This window comes from Triplophysa rosa, linkage group LG13, assembly GCF_024868665.1.
Source record: "Triplophysa rosa linkage group LG13, Trosa_1v2, whole genome shotgun sequence".
NCBI classification, from domain to species: Eukaryota; Metazoa; Chordata; class Actinopteri; order Cypriniformes; family Nemacheilidae; genus Triplophysa; species Triplophysa rosa.
Window position 1 is genome coordinate 6,823,200 of NC_079902.1, and position 25,379 is coordinate 6,848,578.

At 41.4% G+C, this 25,379-nt stretch overlaps 1 protein-coding gene across 1 annotated transcript in view; it reads left to right on the forward strand.

Moving 5' to 3' along the window:
• The window catches only part of slit3 (slit homolog 3 (Drosophila)), a 150,311-nt gene that overhangs the window by 61,729 nt on the left and 63,203 nt on the right, over positions 1–25,379 (forward strand). The window contains 2 exon segments of the mRNA XM_057348920.1: positions 16,912–16,983; positions 22,891–22,962. Coding sequence (XP_057204903.1) covers positions 16,912–16,983; positions 22,891–22,962 — 144 coding nt within the window.

Here is a 25,379-nt window from a genome sequence, read left to right on the forward strand (position 1 = left end):
ATATGATTAAAACGTTTGTCCATTATTAACACTTAAGATTTTTGTTTTTGTTGGGCTTGATGAAAGAAATGTAAGACCATGCAGTGGATTTGTTTAACTGCATTTATCTATCATTCAGATCAAGAGAGTTTGCAAGTGAATGAGATGGTTGGTTAGTTTAATAATTGCGTTTTTTGAGATGTGTGCTGCTTCTTACTGTTGAAAAACTACAGTAGCGGATGGGAAAGGGGGAATTGGTCAAGCAATGAGAAATCCTGTGTGGCGAAATCCTCCTGGCTGAAATTCACATTAGCTTGCAGGGATGCGGTTAAGGGACCAGAAAGGGGGCATAGAGAAAAAGCCCCTCTATTTTTCATGAGACATAAGTACATTTCTGCTTGTTTGTCATCTCTTTAAGTGCAAACAGATCTTCATTTTGTCTTCGAAAAAGACCAAGGCAGCAATATTGATTCCAAAAACAGCAAAACTCATTCCAAGGAATCTCAAAGGCTACTCTTCATTTACATTACTGTATGTTTATCCAAAGAGGCTTACAGTGCATTTCAGTTATACAAATGTGTCAGTTTATATATTCCTTGGGAATCAAACTCAGGAACTTATTAGCACCACGTTCTAGCAGTTTAGAGGATTCTCCAAGTCTGTGTTGGTGTGTGTGGGCAGTTGTACGTGTGTGAGGTTTGGGGCTGGTGGGAGATTTTTCTTGGATGAAATTTAAATTAAATGAGGCGTTTTAATGACTTTGTTAGCAAAACTCTCCAAAGCCATCTGGCAAAGGGCAGCAGGCCCTGGAGGCAATACTGAGGAGGCTTGTCCCAGCGCCTCTGTGGAGATTTACAGAAATGTCTAGACCCACTAAATTTTCTATGCTTTGACACTAAAGAAAACTTGTAAAGACTCAGGACGGCATGTGCTTTGTTATTGGGTTGTGATCATGCTCAGATGCAAATGTGTGAGGGGATTTAAAATGTGATCAGGTGGCGCACGACTTCAGCAGTTAACCAGAAAATGTGGACCACCACATTTCAAGAGGAAACCACCAACTACTTGAAAACAGTTTTAAGTGGTGTGATAATTATCCTTAGTTTACACACTACATGTTAAAATACCTGTTCTGTTAATCCATAATTTTTCCAGACTGCTGTTTTTAAATTGCCTGCTAATTTAAATTAACTAGGCTATTACTTTTGCTTTATGAACCCGAGTGAGCCGACTGTTTTTGCAATGAAAGTTAGACCAAACACTATGTACATAGACAGTAATAATGACAGTCAGTTATGTTATTGGAGTCAGACAACAGATTCACTCCATCACAATTAATGTTAAACCATAAAGTAATTTATTATATTAAGTTTATTATTTAGTCTATTTATTAACGTTAGTGCTTTAAGTCAATTATAATTAATATTATTTATGTTTTAATTATTAAATTCACTGGCCACAGTTTAAGAAACTCTTACTTTTTTATTGACTCGGATTTGTGCTTCAGTCTACTCAGCCAAACTGACAACTGATATTATTCTTTATTGTCTTTTCAACATTTTTATTAACAACAAACGTTTTTGTTGTGATATATTACTGCTGTCATTATTCTTCAATAGTAGTCTAGTTCATTTTAATATTCTTATTGCTTATGCTTTATTTGACACATTCCTTTTAAAGCACTCGTGCTTCAGTCATACACCCAGTATGCTGATGGATGTCTCGTGTTATTTTGACTTGTGTTTTTTAGCATCTCATGATACCAGCCAAATCATAGACACATATAACTAGTTGAAGCGTTCGAGCGCTCCCGTCACAGACGTTTCCGCCATTTTGGAACTGTCCACTGTCGTCACTCACAGTTGTAAATGGGATGCCCTTTAGTTGTTGCCACATATTATTTTAGCAAATATAATGTTTACACAGTTTACACAACAGTAAGTACATTTTCATTATTATGCACGCATATAACTATAGTTGCAAACCCACAATCTACTGTAGTCTACAGTAGCCCACATTCCATAGTCTACAGTTTAAAAGTAGCCCTATTTTATTTCACAGACCGGCTCGCACCGTTCCAATATGGTGGACGACCTACGGATAGCGGCCCACAGAAACAGCTACTAATGCGGCATCTAGTTATATATATCTGTGATACCAATTAGAGAAAGCTTCCTTAAGGCAGATTAACCAAGTCCTCATCCAGGCAACCCATTGATTTCTAATATACAATGTTTTTTGCATCCCAATCCCACATAAGCGCCACAGCCCAATGTATCACAGCTAAGCAATGACTGACACCATATTGGCAATTCTAAATCCAAACTCATTGACCACAGCAAGGAATAATTATAGTAGTTTTGTAAGTGAAAGGTTGTTAACCTCATAGGTTACTAGTCTGGTGAACCAAGGGAATTCATAGACAGGCAGGTGGGGCTTCCAGCAGAGTTTTCCAGCTGGTGGGGCAAAGCTGTGACCTACAAAACAGCAGGAGGCTGGAAGCTGCTGGTGTCGTGGTCATAGATAACCTTGACTTTAGCCACTGAGAGTGCTGCAAGCAAGTCTAATTTTTCCAGCAGCGGCGTAACCCCAAAAAACACTTGTGCCAAACTGCTCAGAATGTAACCTGTAGCCGGTTCTAAGTTTAACTCTCATAAGGCAAACACTTTTAAGCCAGGTCTTTGATCTCACTGTTGAATTAAACACAAGCATATGGCACTTGCCCTAATGCACACACATGCTCGTATATTACCTATACTCTTTCATTATGCACATGCAAACGCTCCTAACACCTCTGTCATTATTTATCCACACAAACACACCGTATTGCCCTCGGGTTCATTATTCAAATACAATAACCGCCCTCTGCAGCCACATTGCAGGTGAGCGGCCCTGTTCCCCCGGCGCTCAATTCCCTGAGCGATGTAATCACTGGCCTTTGCTCTTTTCTGTAAATGTCTGGCTCTAAAGCTCTGATTACCTTAATTCCCATATTCGCTCACCGTGAGAAAGCTTATATAAAAGCTCCCGCTCATATCGGTCAAAGCATGGCGACCTCCATCAGTGAGAAGTACCCGCATTCAGCCGCAGCATGACCAGATGTCTTTCAGAACCAAATAAAACAGTGGCTATACCGAGGCGGGCCACTCTCTTTGTTTTGTTGAACATGGCAGCAATAAGGGACACTTGTTGTAACATTTCTACAGTTTGTCCCCATTGCTCAGCCCCCTGCACCCGGAAAGGCTGCGAATGTAGGAGCTAATAGGGTCTGAGGAAGGTGGAAATGTGGCCTGAGGGGCCGCAATCGGCGTGAGAGGCTGTGATTTATGATCCAGCACATAAAATGCTCAGTAATGCCACGCCACAGCTGAACTCAATTTCTGCCCGGGCCTGGGTGTTAACAAGGGTAGACAAGCTATTTAGCAGAAGTTTAACAGCACCACGGGCTGTTGTTCTTACAGTAATCTGCATAGGTTATTCGAGTGTATCCCCACGCTTCTACCGACACCTGGTTGAGATTGTCATGGGGCAGATAAGTTCGAACAGGGGCAAAGTGTTAAAGTCATTGACTCATTCCTTTCGAAAAAGAATCGACTCCACTTCCTCCTTAACCCCAAGCCCCCCCAGCCTGCCTGTGTGTAAGCCTCCAGGGGGACCATATCTTAAACTCTGGAAAGGATACTGATGTTTATTTGAATACGGCCTCATCAGTGGGTCTTAATAAATCAACCTGCCTTCATGATGTCATAATCAGTGAGATCATCCCCAGTGTAGAGGTAAAATTCACCATCTATGGAACATTCCATTTAGGTTGAAACATGGGGGGGCTTAATTTACGGCCCTGGGGAGTGCCTGCAGAACCACACGCGCTGATCAAACCGGAGGGTACTGAAATCAGACCATTTAAAATGAACACCGTTACGCTTGTGTGTCACGATAACTAGCCTTGCCCTTGACGATGGAAGGCACACATTCTGTGGCAAAGGCTTTCTTTGACTGCGCATTACCTCATCTTACCAAAATATTCCCATTAGGCACAACAAAGCCTTCCTAACTTTGTCATTAGTTTATGGGCTAACAATTTCCACATTTTGATGCATGAAACAAAGAGTTTTCATCAGTTGTTTATAAACTCTAAATGACCATTTATTTTTCTATGAAAAATAAGAGTCCAGTTTCTTGCTCATCAGAGCCGTAATGGAAGATTTCCCTTACCCATGCAAAGAGGATGAGAGGAGCTGGGCCTCAGTCTTTTGAGGCTCTGGCAGAAGCTCAAGGTTCACAAGGGAAATAATCATCGCAGAGCCTTATATTTGATCAACGCTAAAGGGCCCAAGGTTCCATGTGTAATTTCTTTTAGTTTATACATTTAACAGCTGGTTGGCTTATGTGTAGGATCCAACCATCCTTTAGACGTCACATTCTTGGCTTTCAGGGAGACAGAAACTAAAGTCAACCGAGTGTTGTTGGAATGTGTTGCACTGAAAAGCGATAGCGTCGGCCCTTGAGTGACGCTACGAAAACAAACAATAACCGATGAGGGTCAAATGATAGTGTGTATCCAGCTCTAGACAGACAGGAGCTGAGAGCCAATGAAAGAGGAAGTCACGATGGCAGCACAGGAAATATCGTGTTTGTGTAGAAGGTGTTTTAGGTAAATTAGGGCAGAGTAACAGCAGGGCTCTTCATAATAGTCCTTAGAGCAAAGGGGAATAGACGCAGTGTGAATAAAATGGCTTTGTAGCTATACCATTGTGTTCTAACCAGGGGTAATTGGTGCAGTTTGCATTGTTTTATGGATAAGGAGTAACTGCAGTGCGTGTGTATGACATTTGCCATCATTCTCATTACCCTCATGCCGTTCAAACCTCTATATGGCTCTTTTTATGTGGAACACAAAAGAAGATATTTTGAGAAAGGTCTCAGTGGTTTTGTGACCACGCAATGGAAGTCAATGGGTGCCAGTGTTGTGTGGTTACCAACGTTCTTTTAAATATCGTCTTTTGTGTTCTGCAGGTAGAATAAAGACAGAAGTTTTAATGACATGAGAGTGAATAAATAATGAAAGAAATTTCATTTTGGGGCGAACTACTTAACCACTCTCCTGAAATGCAGCTTTATACAAAAAAATAATATAAAGATATAAGTGAAAAACCTTTAAAAGCACGGATCAAATTTTATAATAAATGAACTCTGAAAGAGAAGGGGGTTAAATGGGAGGTTATTATAATTCATTTTTAAGGATGAGATGTCACCTAGTAATATATTGTTGAGCTGGTGTGTGTTGTTGCATCTGGTCATAGTGGAGATGTTTGGTGTCCATGAGCATCCAGTTTTGCAAGGCCTGCACAGCCGGCATGTGGCAGCGTGGCTGATTTGATTAGGAAGTCGGATGAACTGAGTTTCGACAGTAATCTTAGGAAGCAGTTTACACGCGGCCAGGCAACTGAGGCAGCTCACTGTCTTCATAATAAAAACGCTATTGACAAAGACCATTTCTGTCACCCGTTCCCCCAATGCACATTTGTCCCGCTGTGAATAAAATGAAAGCGCTGCCACTGCCACACGCCGACTTCCTCATAAAATAGAAATCTCGTTTATGAAATGCCTGTGACTTATAATGGAACACAGTGGCTCAAATGGACTGTCTATGTTGAAAGACACCACTGTGTAGGTGGGCAGCAATCTGCTCTCCCCTGCTGATTTCGTGTTTTTAGGGGCCAAATAGTGAACAGAGCGTTAGATTTGAGTTTTTTGGCAAATTGGTGGGAAAATGAAAGGGAAGGGTGCTCATCCTCCAGCGGCAGGCCAAATGAAGCACAGACAGTTGAGTTATAGAATGTAAATAGAACAAAACTAAAAACTCTTTGAACAGCCGCGCCTCAATACACGCATCAGTTTTTTATTGTCGTTTCTATGTCGAGTCATTTCATACAGTATGTGTGAAATTTCCATCGACGATTTCCATCTTTTCTTGAACTCTTCCGTGTGCCATTTTTAGTTGAATGTACTTTTCTTTTTCCCAGCTGCTGTGGTTAGGAAACACTTCCAGTTTTTGCTGTTCCCTCTGTAGATACCTCCCGTCATAATTGCTGAGCGGTAATGTGTTCACATCTAAACATGTGGGTAAAGGTGATGGCTTGCCGGACACCGGGCCTCTTCCACATCTCTGCCCAGAGATTAATTTATTGATTGGTTGGCTTCAGGATGGAGAGAAGCCTGGGGGCTCCATCTTGTGGTCGATGATGCATCTGCACCTCTCTCTTTCTCCGTCTGCCTCTCTCTCTCATTGTTCTCTCTCTCCCTCACATGCTCATGTTACTATAATGAGCTGAGCAGAGAGTAATAATAGAGAGACCAATTCTGAGATACTGAGAGATCAAGATAAATGTAACAGCTCGGACCTGCTCCGTGTGTGAAATGAAATCTTCAAAGAAAAAATAAACCGGTGATGCATTTCGCATCTAATATTTAAAACGAAACATGTTAGCTGAGTGCTTAAATAACGGTCTGGCTCTTTTCTTCCGCTTGGATGACCGGGGTAATAATTCATACATGAAAACCTTTGTTTATCCGTCTTTGCTGGGTGGCCATTGTTGGAAAGGCAAGTGATATTTTTTAACATGTTAGAAAAATATATGCTGATTGGACCCCGCGGGGCCCGGCCTCATGAGTTTAACTCTTTTCCTCTCTATGGACACAATTAGACTTTTCTCAGGTTGGGTTACATGTTAATTACCGGGCTGTGTTGACCTTCTTAGTCTCGTATGTTGAGTAATTACAGAGGGAGAAAACCTATTTTGACAACGGGCTTCGGTTTTTAGCTCCGCAGATCTGTTTAGTCGAAACGTGGAGGTTTTTGCACGACGCACACGGTCTCCTACTTGCCCTCGTAACCTCGCAAAATATTCCACCCTTTCCATTTCCACGTTTCCCATTATTAAATTTAGGAGAAAACCTCCTGGGGCCAATAGACTTAACAACCCTCATTTATACCAGATAATCATTCAGTCCGGCCTGCGGCTACAACCGGCTGGGCATATGATTTGTGATGTTGTGTTATTGCGTATGAGAATTCTGTGCATTTCTTTAATTGAATACCGGTGAATGTCATGCCTCTATATATATTGACTCAGCCCTCGCTTTGTCACAGGTGTGCGGTCCCGGCTCATGATTGAAAGCTCCCGAGCAGCCAATCAGATGTGGGAATCCAACCGCACAGCGCTCTTGCATTTATCATCACGCTCATTGGACAGTGAGGAGGATGGTTGAGGTTAGCCAGAGATGGCCCACTAAACCAGTTTGCCTCTTATTTGATTTTTTAGACATTAGCCATTTACAGAGCCTAACTGGATTACTCTCGTTTTAAAGAGCTTACGCTTATTAGCTCAACAACAGCAAGCAGCCACCCCACGATCTGTTGGCTTCCAACCTAACACATTCTGGGAACTTGCAAACAAATCTGATCTGGCCGATTCTTTTGTTATCAGTTGCAATGGGGAGGGTGTGCACTGGTGGATAAGTGTTCAGGTTTTTGTTTGCTTGGTATTGTGCTGTGTGATTCTCCTGTTGACTTTGAAGATAACTGGTTTGCTAGTTTTTCACTTCAAAGCTTTTGCCCCTGCTTGTGTTTTTTACCCATAGGCTGGAACAGAAATTGGTGGATGGATAGAAGGATGAATGAGATTGATGAGATGATGATGGTGTGACATTTGTAATAGTATAATATTTGAATATCTTTATTTTCTTTCACTTAAAGCGACAGGTTACCCAAAAATGAAAATTCTGTCATCATTTACTCAGCTGGATGCCCCATACAGATTTATTTACATAGGTCACCCACACCTGTGTTTACATCTCATATGGCATTTCTTGTGTTAGTAATTGGTATTTGGTAATGACTCTTTTCTCCTGTGCTCCCGTAATGACTTGTCTCTTACCCCTAAGACGTTGCTTCACTCTTTAGTGTGTTCTTCTTAGTGCTCATATATTCATGTTAACACAACCACACAAAGCCTTACTCTCAATACCACCACCGAGGCATCTGCACCACAGGCACTGGAGTTAATTGGACAGCATGGCTCTTGGTCTCCGTGGCAACCATGACCTGCCATAAGATGGATGGAAACTTTGTCCTAGAAAGCCACCCAACCTGCCACCCCCCAAGACATCCGCACCCGCCTTCAGCCAATCTCCTAATCTCCCATTTTTATTTATGATTGCCGAGGGGCCCGACCATAGCCGAAGAGACGACTCGGCTGTTACCTCCAACCCACTCGCTTTAAAAGCTCTTAAATCCTATTGTCTGATTAGCAGCTTCCCTTTCTTTAACATTTCCGTCCGCGTTGCAAGTGCTAAAGGACATTACGGTGTCGGTGTGTGTCCAAAAGCCGCCTGCCACGGTCAGTCCCAAACCGTCACTGCTTAAATCAGCTGACATCCCCAAAACCTCATTCCCATTCGGGGTGACGGCACAATGGTTCCCCTCGACCCGTTTCAAAGAGAATTCGGACCCGTGTCCAAGCCTGCACAGGTCATGGCTTTTAGCATCATGGGCTAATACGGCTTTGGAGATGTAAAAGTAAAGTTTACACACTGCACAGCCAGCTGGCATCCTCTCCTCATCTCTTATAACTGGCATTTTATTGCGACTATAAATGATCCTAAAAGCTTTGCGCACATGTCGGGCAGAGCCAGGGCAAGACAACGCAGAAGAAAGAAAATTAAACCAAATGGCACACAAGGAATAAAAGTGAATTAGCCAATAACAAATCACCCTTCGCGTCCATGCGCTCCCCCTTTTTTCTTCACTAACTCATCTAAATTTGTTCGACATGTTTTGGGCCCGGAGCCAAAAAGGCTTTTAGGGCCCATAAAGTGTATAGATCAGGATAAATCACATTAAGCTATCCAATTTAATTAAAGCATTGACGAAACATAATAGATACTAACGCAGGGGTACGAAACCTTTTCTATTTATAATATCCATACAGTCTTTTGGAGAGGCAGCAAAGGAATGTAGAAGCTTTAGCAGAAAAGCGTTGGGCACCCAAGGGAGCATTTGAGCTCATTTACTTTGATTTACAAGCTGCCTTCAACCCCCCTCCGTACCGGCTACGACCCTCAACTCCTCCCCTGCTATAAAAAAAAACTCAGGTCGGCCTAATGAAGCAAGCTGTCCCGGTTTAGCCAGCGTCAGCTCTCGAGATGATCAATAGTGAAATATATTTATTCATAAAGCAACGAGTTAATTCAATCAAGAAGACTTTGGGCTACATGAATTGGAAGAAGCTAAACAAGAGCAGTTAAATGACTGGAGAGAAATACAAAGCTGATGCTGCCAGACTCTGATCAGTGCACAATACTCATGACCTTCTATATATCTCTCGTTGTATTAGAAGGTCAGACATGGTGGTGTCCTTATGTACCTTTACTGCTTACAAAAAAGGCTTAAAATCGTGAAGGTGGGTCTCTTTTGAATGCAGGTTTTGAAGTGTATGTTCAGAGCAGGTTCTGCTAAAATGGACAACAGTTACATATATTTTGTTCTTACATGAATCTGGTTTGTTGTAGATGATGGAGCGCCTGCCCGCACTTAGTAATTAGCATAATACGCCAAAACCATATAAGGGCTTTCTGCACAACCTCACCTGTATAGCAATTTATCACTCTCTGAAAATGTATTCTTAGTTCTCTTTCACACGGCACTCTCCAAAGATGCCTGCCCGAGGAACACTTTATTTTTCTTTCATAGCTCAGGCGATTTGATTGAGTTCTTTCATTTAAGTTTCAATTTAGTCTCAGATGTTCCACCTAAAATTTCTTGAAATAGAAAAAGAAATGAACCTTTAAACTAGACGAAGAGCGTAAAATGAATGTAGATGGTGTAGGTAAAATCATCTGGATTTGGGTCAATTTGAGAAATGTTTGAGTTCGTAATGAGATCTTTAATAATATTGACTTTTGTAAATCTGATCTCAGTTTGTGACATTGTTGAGATCTCTCCTGAGACTCTAATAAAGACATTTGTGAAATGTCTATCTCTTTTGTGCTACACTTGAGCACGTTTCAATTTGCTCTCCATTTAATCTCATTGATGTCTTTGAGAAAAATTGAGACGTTAAAGAGATCTCATATGTGATTTTTGTTATGTGTGAGAAGAACACACAACAGTTTCTTAAAATAAAACAAGAGTGCAATTCTAACCTGATCTCGCAGGAATTCTTAACTATTTTACTTGGTTGCTTATTCGTATGAATTCATACATTGTAGGAAGAGCTTTGAGACTGTGATCCATGCCATTATTTCCTCGCGGCCTGAAGACTGTAATTTGCTTTATTTTGGTTTGCCGGTGTCTGCATTACATCGACTTCTGGTTCAAAATGCGGCTGCCCATCTGCTCACATGCAGTCGCAAACGGGTTCACATCACACCAATCTTATGTTCGTTACATTGGCTACCAATACAATATCGTACTTTTCGTGTATAAAGCTGTAAACAATCTTGCTCCTCAGTACCTTTCAGAGTTGCTCATTGCTCATAATCCAGCCAGATCACTCAGATCACAGACTTGTCTAATGCTACAGGTTCCCAGATCTAGACTAAGACGGAGTGGTGATAGAGCCTTCTGCGTTGCTGGTCCGAGGCTCTGGAAGAATCTGCCAGCGTCTATTAAAGCCTCAACTGTGCCACAATTTAAAATTTTGTTTAAAGCTCATCTCTCGTGCTTTTCTCGATCTGTGATCTGTTCTATTTTTGTCTTGTGATTTTTTTTATGTATGTCTGTTTTAATGTTGTGATTAGAGTAGATCACAGTTGTACAGTGCCTTAGGGGCTGTGTCCACCGAGGCGCATTTACGTGGCTGAAAACGGCAGGAGCTCGGCTGAAAACGCCCGCTGCAGGCACAGCGTTCTGCCCATAGTTGAGCATTTTTCAACTCTGGGCGCCCGGTCGAACGTCGGCGCTGATCGTGGGAAAAACTAATAGCACCAGAGCTGAGCACGGAAAAAAAGCGTCAACTGATGGCCTTTTTTAAAAGCGCGGCGTTTCCGTTGAAAACAATTGAAAAAACACGCCGGCCGCAGGCGTAAACGCCTCGGTGGACACAGCCTCTTAGTTGACGCAAGTTGTTTTAAGAGTGCTTTATAATTCAATTGAAATTGAAATTGTGAATCGTACAAAAACGTACAGCTACTAGAAAAAAGCAATTCTGAAGCAATACTACCCACTTCTGACCCTAACGTCACTGGCACGAAAGCAAATTGTACTAAAATGAATGAATGAGATCACACGAATTCCAACTAAAATTCCAAATTTGACAACACAGTATTTAATCATTTTAAAAGTACTTTGTATTTTCCATTTCCTGGAAAACAACAAATTTGGACATCCGAGGTTTTGGGAAGGACAGCAACGATATGACTAACAGTTTCATGCAGACCTTGTGTCAGACAAATTAAATTCCTCTGTTTTGCGCTTTGTATTGATTGTAAATTTCCCAACTGATCTTAAACCCTTAAAGCGTTCATACAGCTTCACACACAAATGCGTGCATGTGCACGATTAGTCAACGAGCCCCAATGTGTTTCATATCAGCGAATCCTTCCCCCTCGTCTCGCAGTTCTACCGCAGCGCTATTGGTACACTTTAAAACAGGATGTATCGTTTGATTTCACTGGCAGGCAAGTATTAACCTTCGCAACTGTTTACTCTGATCATCCCGCACTCGGCGCTGCAGGTGGAACCTCCGTTTAAAGACAGAAGTAATGCGATGATGGAAAATCCTCCAGGCTTTGCTGAGGAGTTTCACATTTACAGCCAAGCGTGCGATTCGCCGCTGGTTCCGTGCCACCTGCCAGAACATAATATTTACATGCACTCCTTTCTGTTTAAGAGATCTATTTCAACGGATCAACCGCAATCATAACTTCAATTAATGACGGGAGAGGAGAGGCTCTACTGATTCACAGAGACGGGAGAGAGAAAGAGCGAGCAGTAACCGCATCCCCCAGCGCAGTCTGGGTCCAATGAAAACGCTCCTGTACTTAGTGTAATTAAGAACTACTGTCATCCTTAAGGCCAATTACAATGCACACTCTTTCACGCCAGAAATCCATAGTGTTTTAATTTGACTCCGTTTTTTAAAGTGGCCATAAAGCAGAGCAGAGGCTCCAGCCGGCAGTAAGCGCGGGCCGCCCATCATGACCATAAAAGTGCACTATATGCGGCTGCAACGGGGTCAATATTTATTATGCACATTTTTATATATATTTATCGAATAGTGTTAGATGAATTGCCGTTTTAGCGGGAGAAAACAAAATTTGCAGAACGTGTCTCGTGTTTCATAAAACAAAATGCTTATGGAGCCCCTAAGGGGGTCTCCTTTTCTTTGTGTTTCTGGCTGTGTCTTTAATGAAAGAAATCAGAAATGTGCATCTCATAACCCGAGCAAACGGCACCCGACCTCGCCAGGTTGCTGTCTTAACCCTGTCAGCCTCAACGAGTAACAGTTACGGCCTGATTCCCCCTGACACCCAGATGAAAAACAAATATGCCTCAAGATTCCCAAACCTCAAGCCGATGGCGTATTGTAATTCTCTCCGCCTGCCTGTAGACTCGGGCTGGTTTTACTTGAAAACAGTTGGGTGCCGTGCTCTCCGCACACATCCAGATATCTACCAAACCTTTCTGAAGCGGTTGGGTCAGATGGAATATGAAAGCAATGTGATTGGCCTCAGTTATGAGTGCGTGCTTTAAATGAACAATGTAATGTAATATATCTTGCGAGAGAAGCTGGAGGATTTTAATAACCTTTCACCTGACTGTATGTTCAGGTGTGTAAGCGCAAACGTGTTCTGGCCGCGCGTGAGTGTGTTCGGTGGGATTTAACAGAAGCAAGATGGAAGTCATTGACAGGCATCCGCACCTATGGAAAGATCTTACACTCCAGATTCAATTTGGCATGCAGATAACAGGCCTGCTAAGAGCGTGAGCTAAAGCAAAGCAGCGGCTGATAGATAGTAAGAGAGGCACGGGCATGGTAGGAGACATATCAGCCATCCAGTCACCCAGCTGGGCTGCGGTTTGGTCTTGATAAGGTTGATTGAAGGAGGCAGATGTCTGTTTTGACTTGAATAGAATTTATATTCAAAGAAAGAAGGGACGAGCTAAAAAGAGACGGATAGACAGATAGCCTGACAGAATAGAGTAGATGATAGTGAATTAGAGAGAAAAACTCTTGGCTATTCTGTATTTTCTGAGTTACTTTAAAATGATGTTTATGTTCAGCTTTCCTGACAATCACGCGGCGTGTTTGTGCTTTAGAGAAAGGAAGAAAACAACAACTCACTTTCATGTAAAACTGTACCATTTCATTTTCAACTGAAAGATAAGAGGGAAGTTTCTAAAGCGTGATAAGAAATCAAATTGACTAACACACCCTGAATGTTTTTTACTCTGAAGAATTGATGTTTCTCAAACAGCTCTGCTTATGGATTTGTTTGGGTGCGGTGACATCACCAGAAAATGTACATCTCGAATCCTGATGGATCTTCATTGCAAATTGATTTGTGTTTATTGATCTGTACATAGCCGTTTTACACTGCAAAAATGAAATTCCTTCTATTAATTTTGTGCAAATATCTACTTTTTTAAATCATGATATTTTCACTTAAGAAGCAGAATGATAGTCAATGATGAAAATGAAGTAAATAAGGATATAGTATGAGTTTGTTCTTGAAACGAGACAAAAAAATAACAAACATTAAGCTTGAAGTGTTCTTTGTTATGAGGCAAAACGTAATTTGTGTTTTTCTTAACCCATTGGCAGATATTTTTAAGCATAAACATAAGCAAAAACGTCTTTTTTTTTAGAAAACAGGTTTTAATATCTTATCTTATTTCATTTTACTGAAGTAAATTGATATAGGAATGTTTAGATATTTGTACTGGAAAAACAAGAAAAAATTCTAAGAAAGATTTGTTTTATCGGACTACATCATAACTGAAAACAATATCTGTGCTTGGTATTATAAAAATACCGAAACAGCTTTATTTATTGCAAAAAATAACTTTCTTAGTCGTTTTTTCTTGTTTTCCAGTAGAAATGTCTAAAAATGCTTGAATCAAGATGCCTTTTCTTGATGAGCAAACTGACCTAAGAAAATAAGTCTCGTTTTTAGTAAAAAAATATGAAATTTCAGTGAATTTGTGCTTAAAACAAGCAAAAAAATCTGCCAATGGAGTAAGAAAAATAATCTTGAATTAAGGTTTACCTTTTTCTTAGTCACTCAATTCAAGATTATTTTGCTTACCCCATTGGCAGATTTTTTTGCTTGTGAGTCCGAAATTTGCGTCCGAAATTTCCGCACGTTAAAAAATAAATACGACCTCACGTTGTGTCAATCACATTTACACACTGCCTCCGATATTTTCGTCCGTCATAAAAAATTCGGACCGGGTTAGATTTTCTGCGTTTTTCGCATCCGTCAAGCATTTTGAATGGCCTTTTTTAACAATTCAGAGACACCGTACAAACGAGAGCCAAATACGAAAAAACGCATATGAAAATTTCGGACTGTATGTGCAAAGACCTTTAGTAAGAAAGTCATTTTTTGCAGTGTACACTGTTCTAAGATGACCTGCAAGTATTCCTTAAGGAAATCTAGTGTCAGTCTAGACTAACAAACGCGTGTGTGTTTGTGATGCAGTTTGTGTGTGTTTTTAGGTTAGATCCTCCATGCTGCTTCGCTCTCATATCCTTGCGTGTTGCTGAGCGGTTATCTGTAATATGTTTTGGCGTTGCCGGGTTGTCTGGACATGGGAGCCGTAATGGAATCAAAGGGAGATTTATGGCAGACATCCTGACAGTCAGCGAGAGCAGGGCCGAAGCCAAATGAAATTAATAAAATTTGCAAGCAGATTGCTGGAGGAAGGGGGCCGATGCTGCCCTCTCCTTTAACAAGCAATGTTTTGCTACACGTCTGCTTTCAATCTGTGTCTTTAACTTACAGCGTTCAGCTCAGCATCCGTTAAGATGCCCAATTTGACGCTAATGATCCCGGTGTATACCAGCAGCGAGTTCAATTCAATTTTGCTGTAAAAATCAATATATTCCTCCAAACACATTGCAGAGGAGAATTTATGGAGTGAACTGAAAAGTCATGCATCCCTGCAATTAACTGAATTGAAAATTGACCTGCGATTATACGGATACTTTGGAAAGCTTGTAGTCATTCTAAAGTCATATAGATTGGTTCATCATCTGTAAGTAATTGATATGGCAGCAAAGTGTGTCATCTGTACAGTACGTCGCAACTTTTCCTGGCAGTGTGATTTGGATATCTCATAAACCTTGAATATCTCTTTATACTTTCAAGTAATTCTTCAGTAGAAATTATCTTATTCAACCCAATGCCTGTGGGTGCTGTCTTCTCCGTCGCTTCTCAACAAGATCACCACAGAGACTGATTGCGCTACATAAGTGCCATTATTTGGCAGGGACAATTTGCCTTTTTGTAGAAATAATGAAAATGGTTCCACTGAGTAAACAAAGCAATAAAACATTTATTAGCAGTGGAAGTGCTTTAAAGTACTACGCTGCGCTCTACGCCAACCGAAGACGGTGCCATTGATAAAGAATTCAAAATCAAAGCCTGAGAGAAGTTTCCGATGCTGCATCTTATCTGTTTTGCATTTAGACCTTCAAAGATGGCGGGTTAGCAACGGGGAGGTTGCGAAGATATACGTTCTCTCTTCCCAGCGTGATGATAGTGTAAACAGCGGTTGTGTTTTCCCACTCCGTGGCGCATGAACATGGGATGTTATGAGTTAAGCGTTTTACTGTCATACGCCAATGCGCCGCGTAGTTTGTAGGACACACAAAGGAACATGATGTTCACATCAAGCGAGGAAAGTACCTAGAGTGCTTGAAAAGAAAACAGAGAATTGCAGAACACGTCAGAAACCATCAAGAACAGTTAAATGAAATACCATATCCCCTTATTGCAAAGCATAACATGGTTATTAAGATTTTTGCTGTAATAAAACTTGATTGGTTTAAGAAAAAAGCGAAAGAAAACACACTTATCCATTTCTGAACAGGGGGGACGTGGGGGAGGGGATTATAACTGAAGTTTTTTAATACTCCTAAGAGGAAATTGCTGGCAGTACCGTAGTTGATACATCATTACGTCCCACGCATAAGCCCTGGCAGAATTCCTCACGGTGTTTGGATCCAAGCCTGATTGTTTATCAGTAAAATTGGTTGTAGCAAGGTCAGGCAGGTTAACCCACGTGGTGGTCCGTGTTATACGTAGCAGGCGTGACTCGCGAGCAGACGTTCTGATTAGCGGGGCAGATATTCCATATCTCATTTGTTTCCTTCTTGGCCAGTAATTGCGTTCTGGTTTTCAAATTATGTTTGCCAGCGTGAGCCTACAAACAAACAAGCTTAATAAAGTTAAGCAAAACCATTGTGACATGTCAAACATCATTCGGCTCATAAGCGAGCATTAAAGAAGCCAGGCATTCATTTTATGCTTTGGTTTTTTGTCTTTTTACCTTCTCGGGTTACTCAATGTGCATGATTGCTGCATTTTCTGCAGGGATAAAGCAAGGCTGCTATGAAACCTTTCATTACAAAGAACTGCTTTAGAAATGTTTTTCATTAAAGACACTCAACACACACACACACACACACACACACACACGCGCACGCAGACAGAGTGATAAAAGGCCAGACGAATAAAGGAAGATGTGACATTTATGGTCAGTAGAACAATTTGGTATTCGACTTCAAAGCCGAGGAGTATCATTCCAGCGGGGCGGCCGTGAACCGTCCATCTTCTCCGAGACGCTTTTTACCCGAAATGTGAAGTGCCTTCAAACAAATCCTAATATCTCGCTCTCTTTATCTCTCTCTCTCTCTCCAGGGACCTGAGCGAGAATCTGATCCAGGCAATTCCTCGTAAGGCTTTCCGAGGGATCACCGCCGTCAAGAACCTGTAAGTGTTCCTCCCTCATCTCCCCTAGCAACCATTAGCCGGTTAGTTGCATTAGTTTGCATGACGGTACGTTGGCGGTACAGTTAAAAAAGGCTCTAGTAAACTCTCCCTTTCCCTGAACTGCAGAGATAAGATGTGAAACTCCCACATCAATAGATCAAACGGCAAACGGGAAAGTCGTCCTCTGCGTTTAACAAGTCTTGCCTTTTATTTCAAAGACGTATAAGTGAAATGAAAGATGAAAATCTCTCTCACTGAATTTTCAGAAGAAATGTGTTAGGTGCCCTGCGTCTTGCATCATTTGTCATAACAGTTAATAAGCTTAGCGCTGATGAAAATTCAATTAATCAGTATGGTTCAATAAGATGAATATCTTCAGGATATTGCAGGTGAGTAATGTTCCACGGCCATTTGCAATTACAGTAATGGCTTCTGATAAATCTCGCTTACTTATTCAGGAATTGGACTCAAGGTGCTGTAACTGTACCAAATATTGAATGTACAAAAGAACAAAGCATCAACAAATGAACTAAGCCTTATTTGACAACAGTAGTAGTGGGCTCCCCTACTTTCAAGAACTAAACAAAAAAAAGTCAGCAGCAGTCTCTAATACAAGCCTACAACAATAAACTGCTCTCTGCAGCTTAACTGCGTTTCGTTCAAAGCTAATCCTGGGACCAGCTTTTCGATAATTCCCTCTAATGAATTAGGGCCGCAAAGTTGAGGTCATTTTTAATGGAGCACGTACTCTGTTTGTAGCGAGAGATTGTTTGTGGTATGCAACCGTAACCTTTTTAAGCATTCCCAGACTTGAATGTTCAGTGAAGTTTCTGGACGGTTTCCTCGTAGTATCTGATACCAGCTTTCATATAAAGACAGAGCATTTCCCACTGTGGCCTGAGTCAGATGTTAAAGTGCAGAGAGGTGCGAGACACTGGAGAACCTAAATTTCTCAAGCAATCATTTTTTTTATATTATCACTAGCAAGAAGTTATTTACAACCCGTCCATCTGGAGTAACATAAACATGAGCTCATAGATCCTCTTTTCTTAGATTTGAACTCTTAACCTTGAAAGGGACACTCCACCCAAAAATTGAAATTCTGTCATGAATTACTCATCCTCAAGTTGTTCCTGTATAAATTTCTTTGTTCTGTTGAACACAAAGAAAGATATTTAGAAGAATGTTAGCAACGGACATTTCTGGGGTAGACAAAGGTTCTGTGTGTTTTCCCAAATTCTTCAAAATATCTTCTTTTGTGTTTTACAGATCATTCTTTTTTCTACGATGGTAGTCAATGGTGTCTAACATTCGTCCAAATATCTTTCTTTGTGTTTAACAGAACAAAGACATTTATACAGGTTTGGAACAACTTGAGGTTGAGTTTTTGGGTGGACTATCCAAGCAATCAACTTTTTTAGATGTTTAGAGATCATTATCATTTTCTGTTTCATTTTCATTCTGGGAAGTGTTTAGGTATTTTGGAGAGACGCACACTATAGGAATAGCATGTATTGTGTAAGCATGTGTATGCATGAACGTGTGTGTCCAGGACCCGCTGCAGTCAGATTGAGTTAACTGATTGTCAATACCAACCCTGACCTCATTGGCCTCTGTCAGATAAATCCCAGGCAGCAGGGACACCATCACTCATCTATAATGGTCAATGGATCTCTGTAGACACGCACACAGATGTGCATGAACAGTATTGGGGAAATGTGGTAAAGTAATGTGTTATTTGTTGAGTTTACACAGTAAATTTTTTTTTACTTGTACTTTTTATGCAATTGTAAATAAGGTACATCATAACTTTTCATAACAACTAGCGCAATTTTGTGATGCATTGGTTTTCAACATTTCTATTTAGCCATTTAGCAGACACTTAAAATAGTGCACTGTAAAAAAACTGCAGTTTTTACAGTAGAAAATGTCTTTGTAAAAACTGTAAAAACGTGACAGTTGTAAAAATTATCCTAGCAAAATTGTATGATTGGCACTATTTTTGTATATTTAACCATTCTTAATCATGTTTTTAATTAACTGATAAAAATGATAACTCGTATGGTGCACATTGTATATACACAGTGACACATGTGACACAAAACAATGGCATTAAGATTAATTCAACAACACTATATAACATGAAACAACCTAATATACATAACTGGTAACAAATAGAAGATGAAACATGATTATTGAAATTGAGTCGCAAAGAAAATATCACTTTCTTATACCTGTCAGTATATTAAGTCATTTATTTGAAAATACATAAAATCTTAAATCTATTGCAATATATTGAATAATACTTCAGACATTTTGGAAAAATCCAGTATATGGAATGTAGCATTTAATATATCGCATTTTATTTTCCTATATTCCCATATATTCTATTAAGGAGAGTTATGGGAAAGTCATTTTTTACTGTACATTTTACAATGACTTGTATTTTTAACTGTAAAAATTGGTTGGGTAACCAATAAACTGGTTTTAACTGAAGCTTTTTTACATTTTTCCTTTAAAATTACGAACATGCTTTACAATAAGAGACTCGTCAAATATGTGTTTTCACAGTCCTCACACAAGGTATACTGTACTGTGAAACATGTTTTCCCCTGCCATTCCGACAGTCATGTTTCTAGTGTTCGACTGTGTTTGAGCACTCATCACATCACTGTCGTGTGCACCGTCACACTGTGATGGATGAACGAGAGGAGCAGGTCAGCGAGACTCATTTGTCCAGCCAGGGGCTTGTAGAGAAGCAAGCAGCTAACAAGGGTTGATATAGAAGTGCCGATTTGTACGTCGGCAACACTGCCTCCCGGTTTCTCTCCCACCGGCTTCTGCAATGCGTGGCAAGGTGACTCTTGATTTAATTGTTGAAATACTCCAGCCCTTAATTTTTTTCTTAACTGGGAAGGAGAAGAAAACTGCCAGGCACCGTTCCAGGAACGAATTGATTTTCTCATATGCTTTTTCTACCCTAATGTCCTCTGTTTGAAAATGGCTGTGCACGCTTCGAGGGAAGGTTGAATTTCTATCTCTCAAATTGTCCTCACATCTCAACGGTTTTACTGGCCGCCGCATGCTGGAGTCAGCATCTGCCTCCAGCAAGCAGCCTGCGCTCTTTATAGATGAGCCATCTGGTTAATATGGTGAAGATGGTTCCTCCAGCTAACAAAAGTCTATGTTGCACCCTATTAAAGCAGACACAATATCTCAGTCTGCGTTTATGGCCTCCTACTGTTTACCAGACATGCTGTGCCGGCCATGTCAAGCGCATGTGCAGGTGATGTCGTAGATTACCTCATCATATGCCCTGTGAGTCTTTTCATGGAAGCGCACAGATTTGCATCTGATGAGCTCTGTATCAACACTGTGTTTGTGCCAGCAGGGGTATGGATTCCATTATATCAGTTTTGGAAAGCGAATTTACTGGAAATTAAGATGTCGACTCGTAACATATTCATGGTGGATGAAAAGACCTACGATGGTCACCTGAAACAAGGACTGAGAGAATCCTGCCAATTGTCTGCACTGCGTCATATTCAGTAAACCGTTTTTTAGTGCAGATGCACGGACACTTTCATTTTTGTCCCCATGTGGGAGGCTCTCATCTGGGTGCTAATAAAAAAACCTTCCTGCTTCATGGTCCTCTACCCAGAATGCCGCTGTGACTGTGCGTGGGTTTGAATTATGGCCGTGAGGGCGAGGTGCGGTCGCTGGCTGCTTTACGAGCTCCTACACCTAGCAGACGGCAGAGCTTGGCTTTTGATGTATGCTGCTGGTGTTAGGACACACCGCACCTCAGGCTCAGCACAGGGAGGGATGTGCATGAAAGCTGAACCCACAAGAGCCAATCAAGATTCTTCTAGAAAACTTCCTCACTGGGACAACCATACAAACTGAGGCTGTCCTTTTGAGATGAATTCCACTTTGGGAGATTCATTTTTTGAACAACTCTACAGTCATTTGTTGCGGTAGATATCGAGCATGAATGAAATACGGCCATGCGGCGTCCGGTCAGCATCAATCTGACTCTGACAGATTGACAGGCTAGTAAACCGGTAGAAATACACATGTCTGTTTGTGTTTGTATTGTGCACTCCAGATGGGACACTGGCAGGACTGGAGCCCCAAAAGTGCCAATACGGCTCATGAATGAGATGATTAAAGGCCAATTTAATTAGAGCAGGAAAATTAAAACTGGGACTTTCATTACCCATCACTACCATGTCCCACCTCTCAAAACACTCGGCAAACACACATACTGTATATTCGCACACACGGCACACTCATTTACTCGAGTGCATTCAAGACCTCTATTCACCCTTGACTGTGATTATTATTATCTTTGTTAAAAGTGGTTTGACCCTAGAGATCCACATGGTCATATTACACATGTTTGATGATCCACACTGCAGTATGTCAAACAGTGTGTTAAATGAACAGTCTGGCTCTGTAATTCTGGATGGAGCTATCATATTATAGACCATATGAAATAACAAAAGATGTCCGCAATGTGTCTTTTTTCACAATACACTCAAATGAAGGTGCTTCACGATGCCATAGTTGAACCTTGTTTGTCTAAATGGTTCCATAAAGAACCTTTAACATCCGAAGAACCTTTCTGTTTCACAAACGGGTTTTTTTTTCTTCAGATTATAAAAAGATAAGAAAGAGATGATTTTTTGGTTCTTAGTGGAACCAAAAACGATTCTTCAGTGGCATCGCTGTGAAGAACCTTTCAAGCACCTTTATTTTTAAAAGGGATAGCCTGCACAAGTAATATTAGCCTAACAATGGGTGTTCATATTTTTTAGTCCAACCCTTATACATACATAAATACACACAGACGTTGATATGTTTTTTCACAGAAAGTTTCACACACACACACGCATATATCATATAATATATATCGCATATAAAATGTGATTCAAAACTAACTTGCATTATAATACACCCAACATTTTACTTTTGCACAAACAGGTTATTTAAAATACATAGTGATGTATAAAGCATCTGCCGTGGGTGGCTCCCACTTAGTCTGTTCTGTCAGCTCTTATAGAAACAGATGCATGTCTTTTAATAATGGATCAAGAGAAAGAAAGCAATTGCGGTGATGCTCCCTAAATACACGTCTCTAAAGATGCAAAGGCACCGTTCGTGTCACGGGTCAGATGTCACCGGAGCCCCGTGTGCCAAACAAATGACTTAAGAAAGGCATTCAGATTCCTGGTTCTTTATTCAAGCCTCATTCAAAACCACGGGAAGAGGGAGGGGCAGGGTTAATCAGGAGAAACCAAAGTCTGCAAATTAGACTAAAAGGCAAAAGAAAGAAGCGCCCCTCACGTCTGCTCGTCCATCGCCGTGACCCCGCTTGATTTACGAACCCCCTTCCCTTAATGAAATTGTTTCTGTGACAGAGCCGGTAAAAGCTTGTAATGGATTGGGTGCTCTAATGTAATGAAATTACTCCCTCTCTGACTTTAAAAAAAGAAGAGGAGAAGGCTGGGGAGGGGGAGAAAATGCAATTAATATTTACAGAGAACTGACAGACGGGCTGGGCTGTGCACTATAGCCCACCTCCTGCTCGTTCTCTCTCTCTTACCTCTTTTTGCCCCCACGCTCAGCAGTGTGGAGCGAGAGAAAGAGAGAGAGAGAGAGAGCGAGAGAGAGAGAGGTTATAGCCAGACAGGCCACTTTTAGCCAGCCGGTCCTTTATCCTGACTGCGGTGAGGAGAAGAGGAGAGTAGATACCAGATCCCGCGTTTGTGTGTGTTAGTGTGTCTGTCTCCCTCCTGCAGCCCCCACCACTCCCCCGTCCACCCTCTCCTCCTCCCATCTCCCCTCCTCTCAGCCCCCCGCTCGTCTGCAGACCTGCTTCTGACTCCTGTCTCTCATCTGCAGGCAACTGGACAGCAACCACATCAGCTGCATCGAAGATGGAGCCTTCCGAGCCCTGCGCGATCTGGAGATACTGTAAGTCCCCCTCCTGCCCGCTCTGCGGGGTCCTTTCCTCACCTCTCTTCACTCCTCTGCTGTCTCTGACTCTCACTCTGTGTGTTTTCTGATTGTTCTCGAAGGACTGTGTTGCGTGTGGACTTGTGGCGCATAGTCTAGTGTCACCCTGTCCGGTGTTGTCTGTGTATGTGTGTGAGCATGTGACTGTCTGTGCGACAAGGAAAGTTGCTCGTTTGTCATCCTGTGCTGCATTGGTGCGCTACAAAAAGTGTCTTGACTTTCCGTCTTGTCACCAGGTGCACCTTACCGTTTAAGTACGGTCACACTGTGCATTGGCGCATCTGTTTAATGTGTGTGTAATGTGTGTAGAATGACATTTCCTACTTTAAACTGGCATTCGACTCATTTAGATACACATATCTGAAGTCATTCTTTCTTTAACCATAATCTTACAGCTCAAACCACATAGAGATGCAACAGCAGGTCTTTAAGTCAAGAGTTCAGAGTAGATGCTTGATAACACGGGAGAGATTTAATGTCTTTGTGGGTATTTTTATAGCGTGGGGATACCCAATCTGAACCTGAAATCATGTAGGATATCGAAAGCAGGAGACACGGGGAGGGGGGTCCAACCGCCGCATCTCCATCAAGCCAATTGGCAGAGCGCTAAGTGCCCACCTCATCCTCCAAATGAGCGCGATCACTGGGGACCTGGAGCCAAGCAACCCCCTCCATTAATTCCTGGCTCCCGAGAGCATGGTAGCACAGCGTTACATCATTATTAGGCAGGGAGAAGTTTTCCGCCAGCCTTGCGAGAGGTGGAGAGAGCGATCGAAGAGCTAGAGATGACATTAAGGAGGGATGGAAAAACAGCAAGCTGAATGTTCATGGTGTGTCCTGCACGACCACAGCATAAAATGACCTTGTAAAACACTTTCACACAGGAAAGTGTGAATAAGCCGGGAATCAATTTTCATTAATAATACAGGGCGTCCCTAGATTTTACCAAAGACCTTTGGGACCCGAGGAGAGCGGCAGAACATGAATACACATCACATTCCTGCTGATTGAGTCGTCTTTCTACCCTACTGCAACACAGGTCTGCCGGTGAAACCGTATCAAAGCCAGTAAACAAGCTCCAACATATAGCTCACTTTCATTTCTCAATATCCAGTGTGAACGGGGTTATCAGATTCAGATTCAGATTGCTCTTGGAGCGAACGTGTGATAATATGACAGGTTTAGGAAATTGATGGTGAAATTAGGCTATTGCTCATTGCTTGAGGTCCAGCAGCATGTTTCCGTTTCACCGCAAGTAGTAATGCTTCAATGAGTTTCAATGCAATTGTAATGGTTTCCACATCTGTTTTATAGCATTAGCTGTATATTGCAACCTGGGCTAACCTTTATGTTACAACTGATTTATTAAACCAGTCTTGGTGTAAACGACAGTTTTAATGAGACGCGTCTCTTGTACCCAGTGGTGGAAATTATGAGATTCACTGGGGGGGGCTCAAGGTGGGGACATATGTGATATTTTTAGACCCTAGACGTAGGGATGCAAGATAATGGGTGAAATTGAAACAGGATTATTTTGTTTAACATTTTAATCATGATTCATAATCACGATTATTCTGTCAGATCTAGAACTTCACCTGTACCCCCCCCCATAAATTAACCATTTCTGACCATATCATGATGATGTTTAGTGCTTGCTATTGCCACTGTAACACGTTAATATTGCCAAGATTATGCCTAATTAATCGTGGAGGGCAGAAATCATTATCGCTATTAAAATACGACCAATTGTGGAGCCATACATAGATGCAGAAAGTAAAAGATGCATAAAAGATGAAAATCTTCTAAATTTCGGGGTGGAACTCTGCCCCCCCTTGAAATTGACTCCCTGGACTCCATCCCCCCTGCGTTACCCCCATTTCTAGTCCAACTTGTACCACCTCTAAGAAAGATGACAGTAAATCAAGTGTTTTTGATGTCATGATGGTCAATGGGATGGTAGTGGAGAATGACTGTGGGGGTTTTACACATTTAGGAACACTGAATGTTTTTCATATAAAACAACGTATGTGTATACATTTAAACATTTGAGCACAGTGGCAGAATAAAAATAAGGGGGATCATGAGAAAGAATGTGACATTTTTAAAACGTTCGTAAGTATTTTGACGTATTTAAGGCAACAATGACTGACGGACATTTATAAAATGTTACCTAAATATGTGTTTGTTTCAAAAGCCATATGCGATGCAGAACACACAGGAGTTACGCTAAATGCATTGTTTGAGGAATAGGCCTTGGTAAGCATAATTTCAAAAGCCAAGTGAATCTTTTAATCCTGATGATGGTTAAAGGCCTATTAAGAGATGCTGCACTGCGACATAATTGAGAGATTTGAGCGTCCTCTCCCATCACGCAC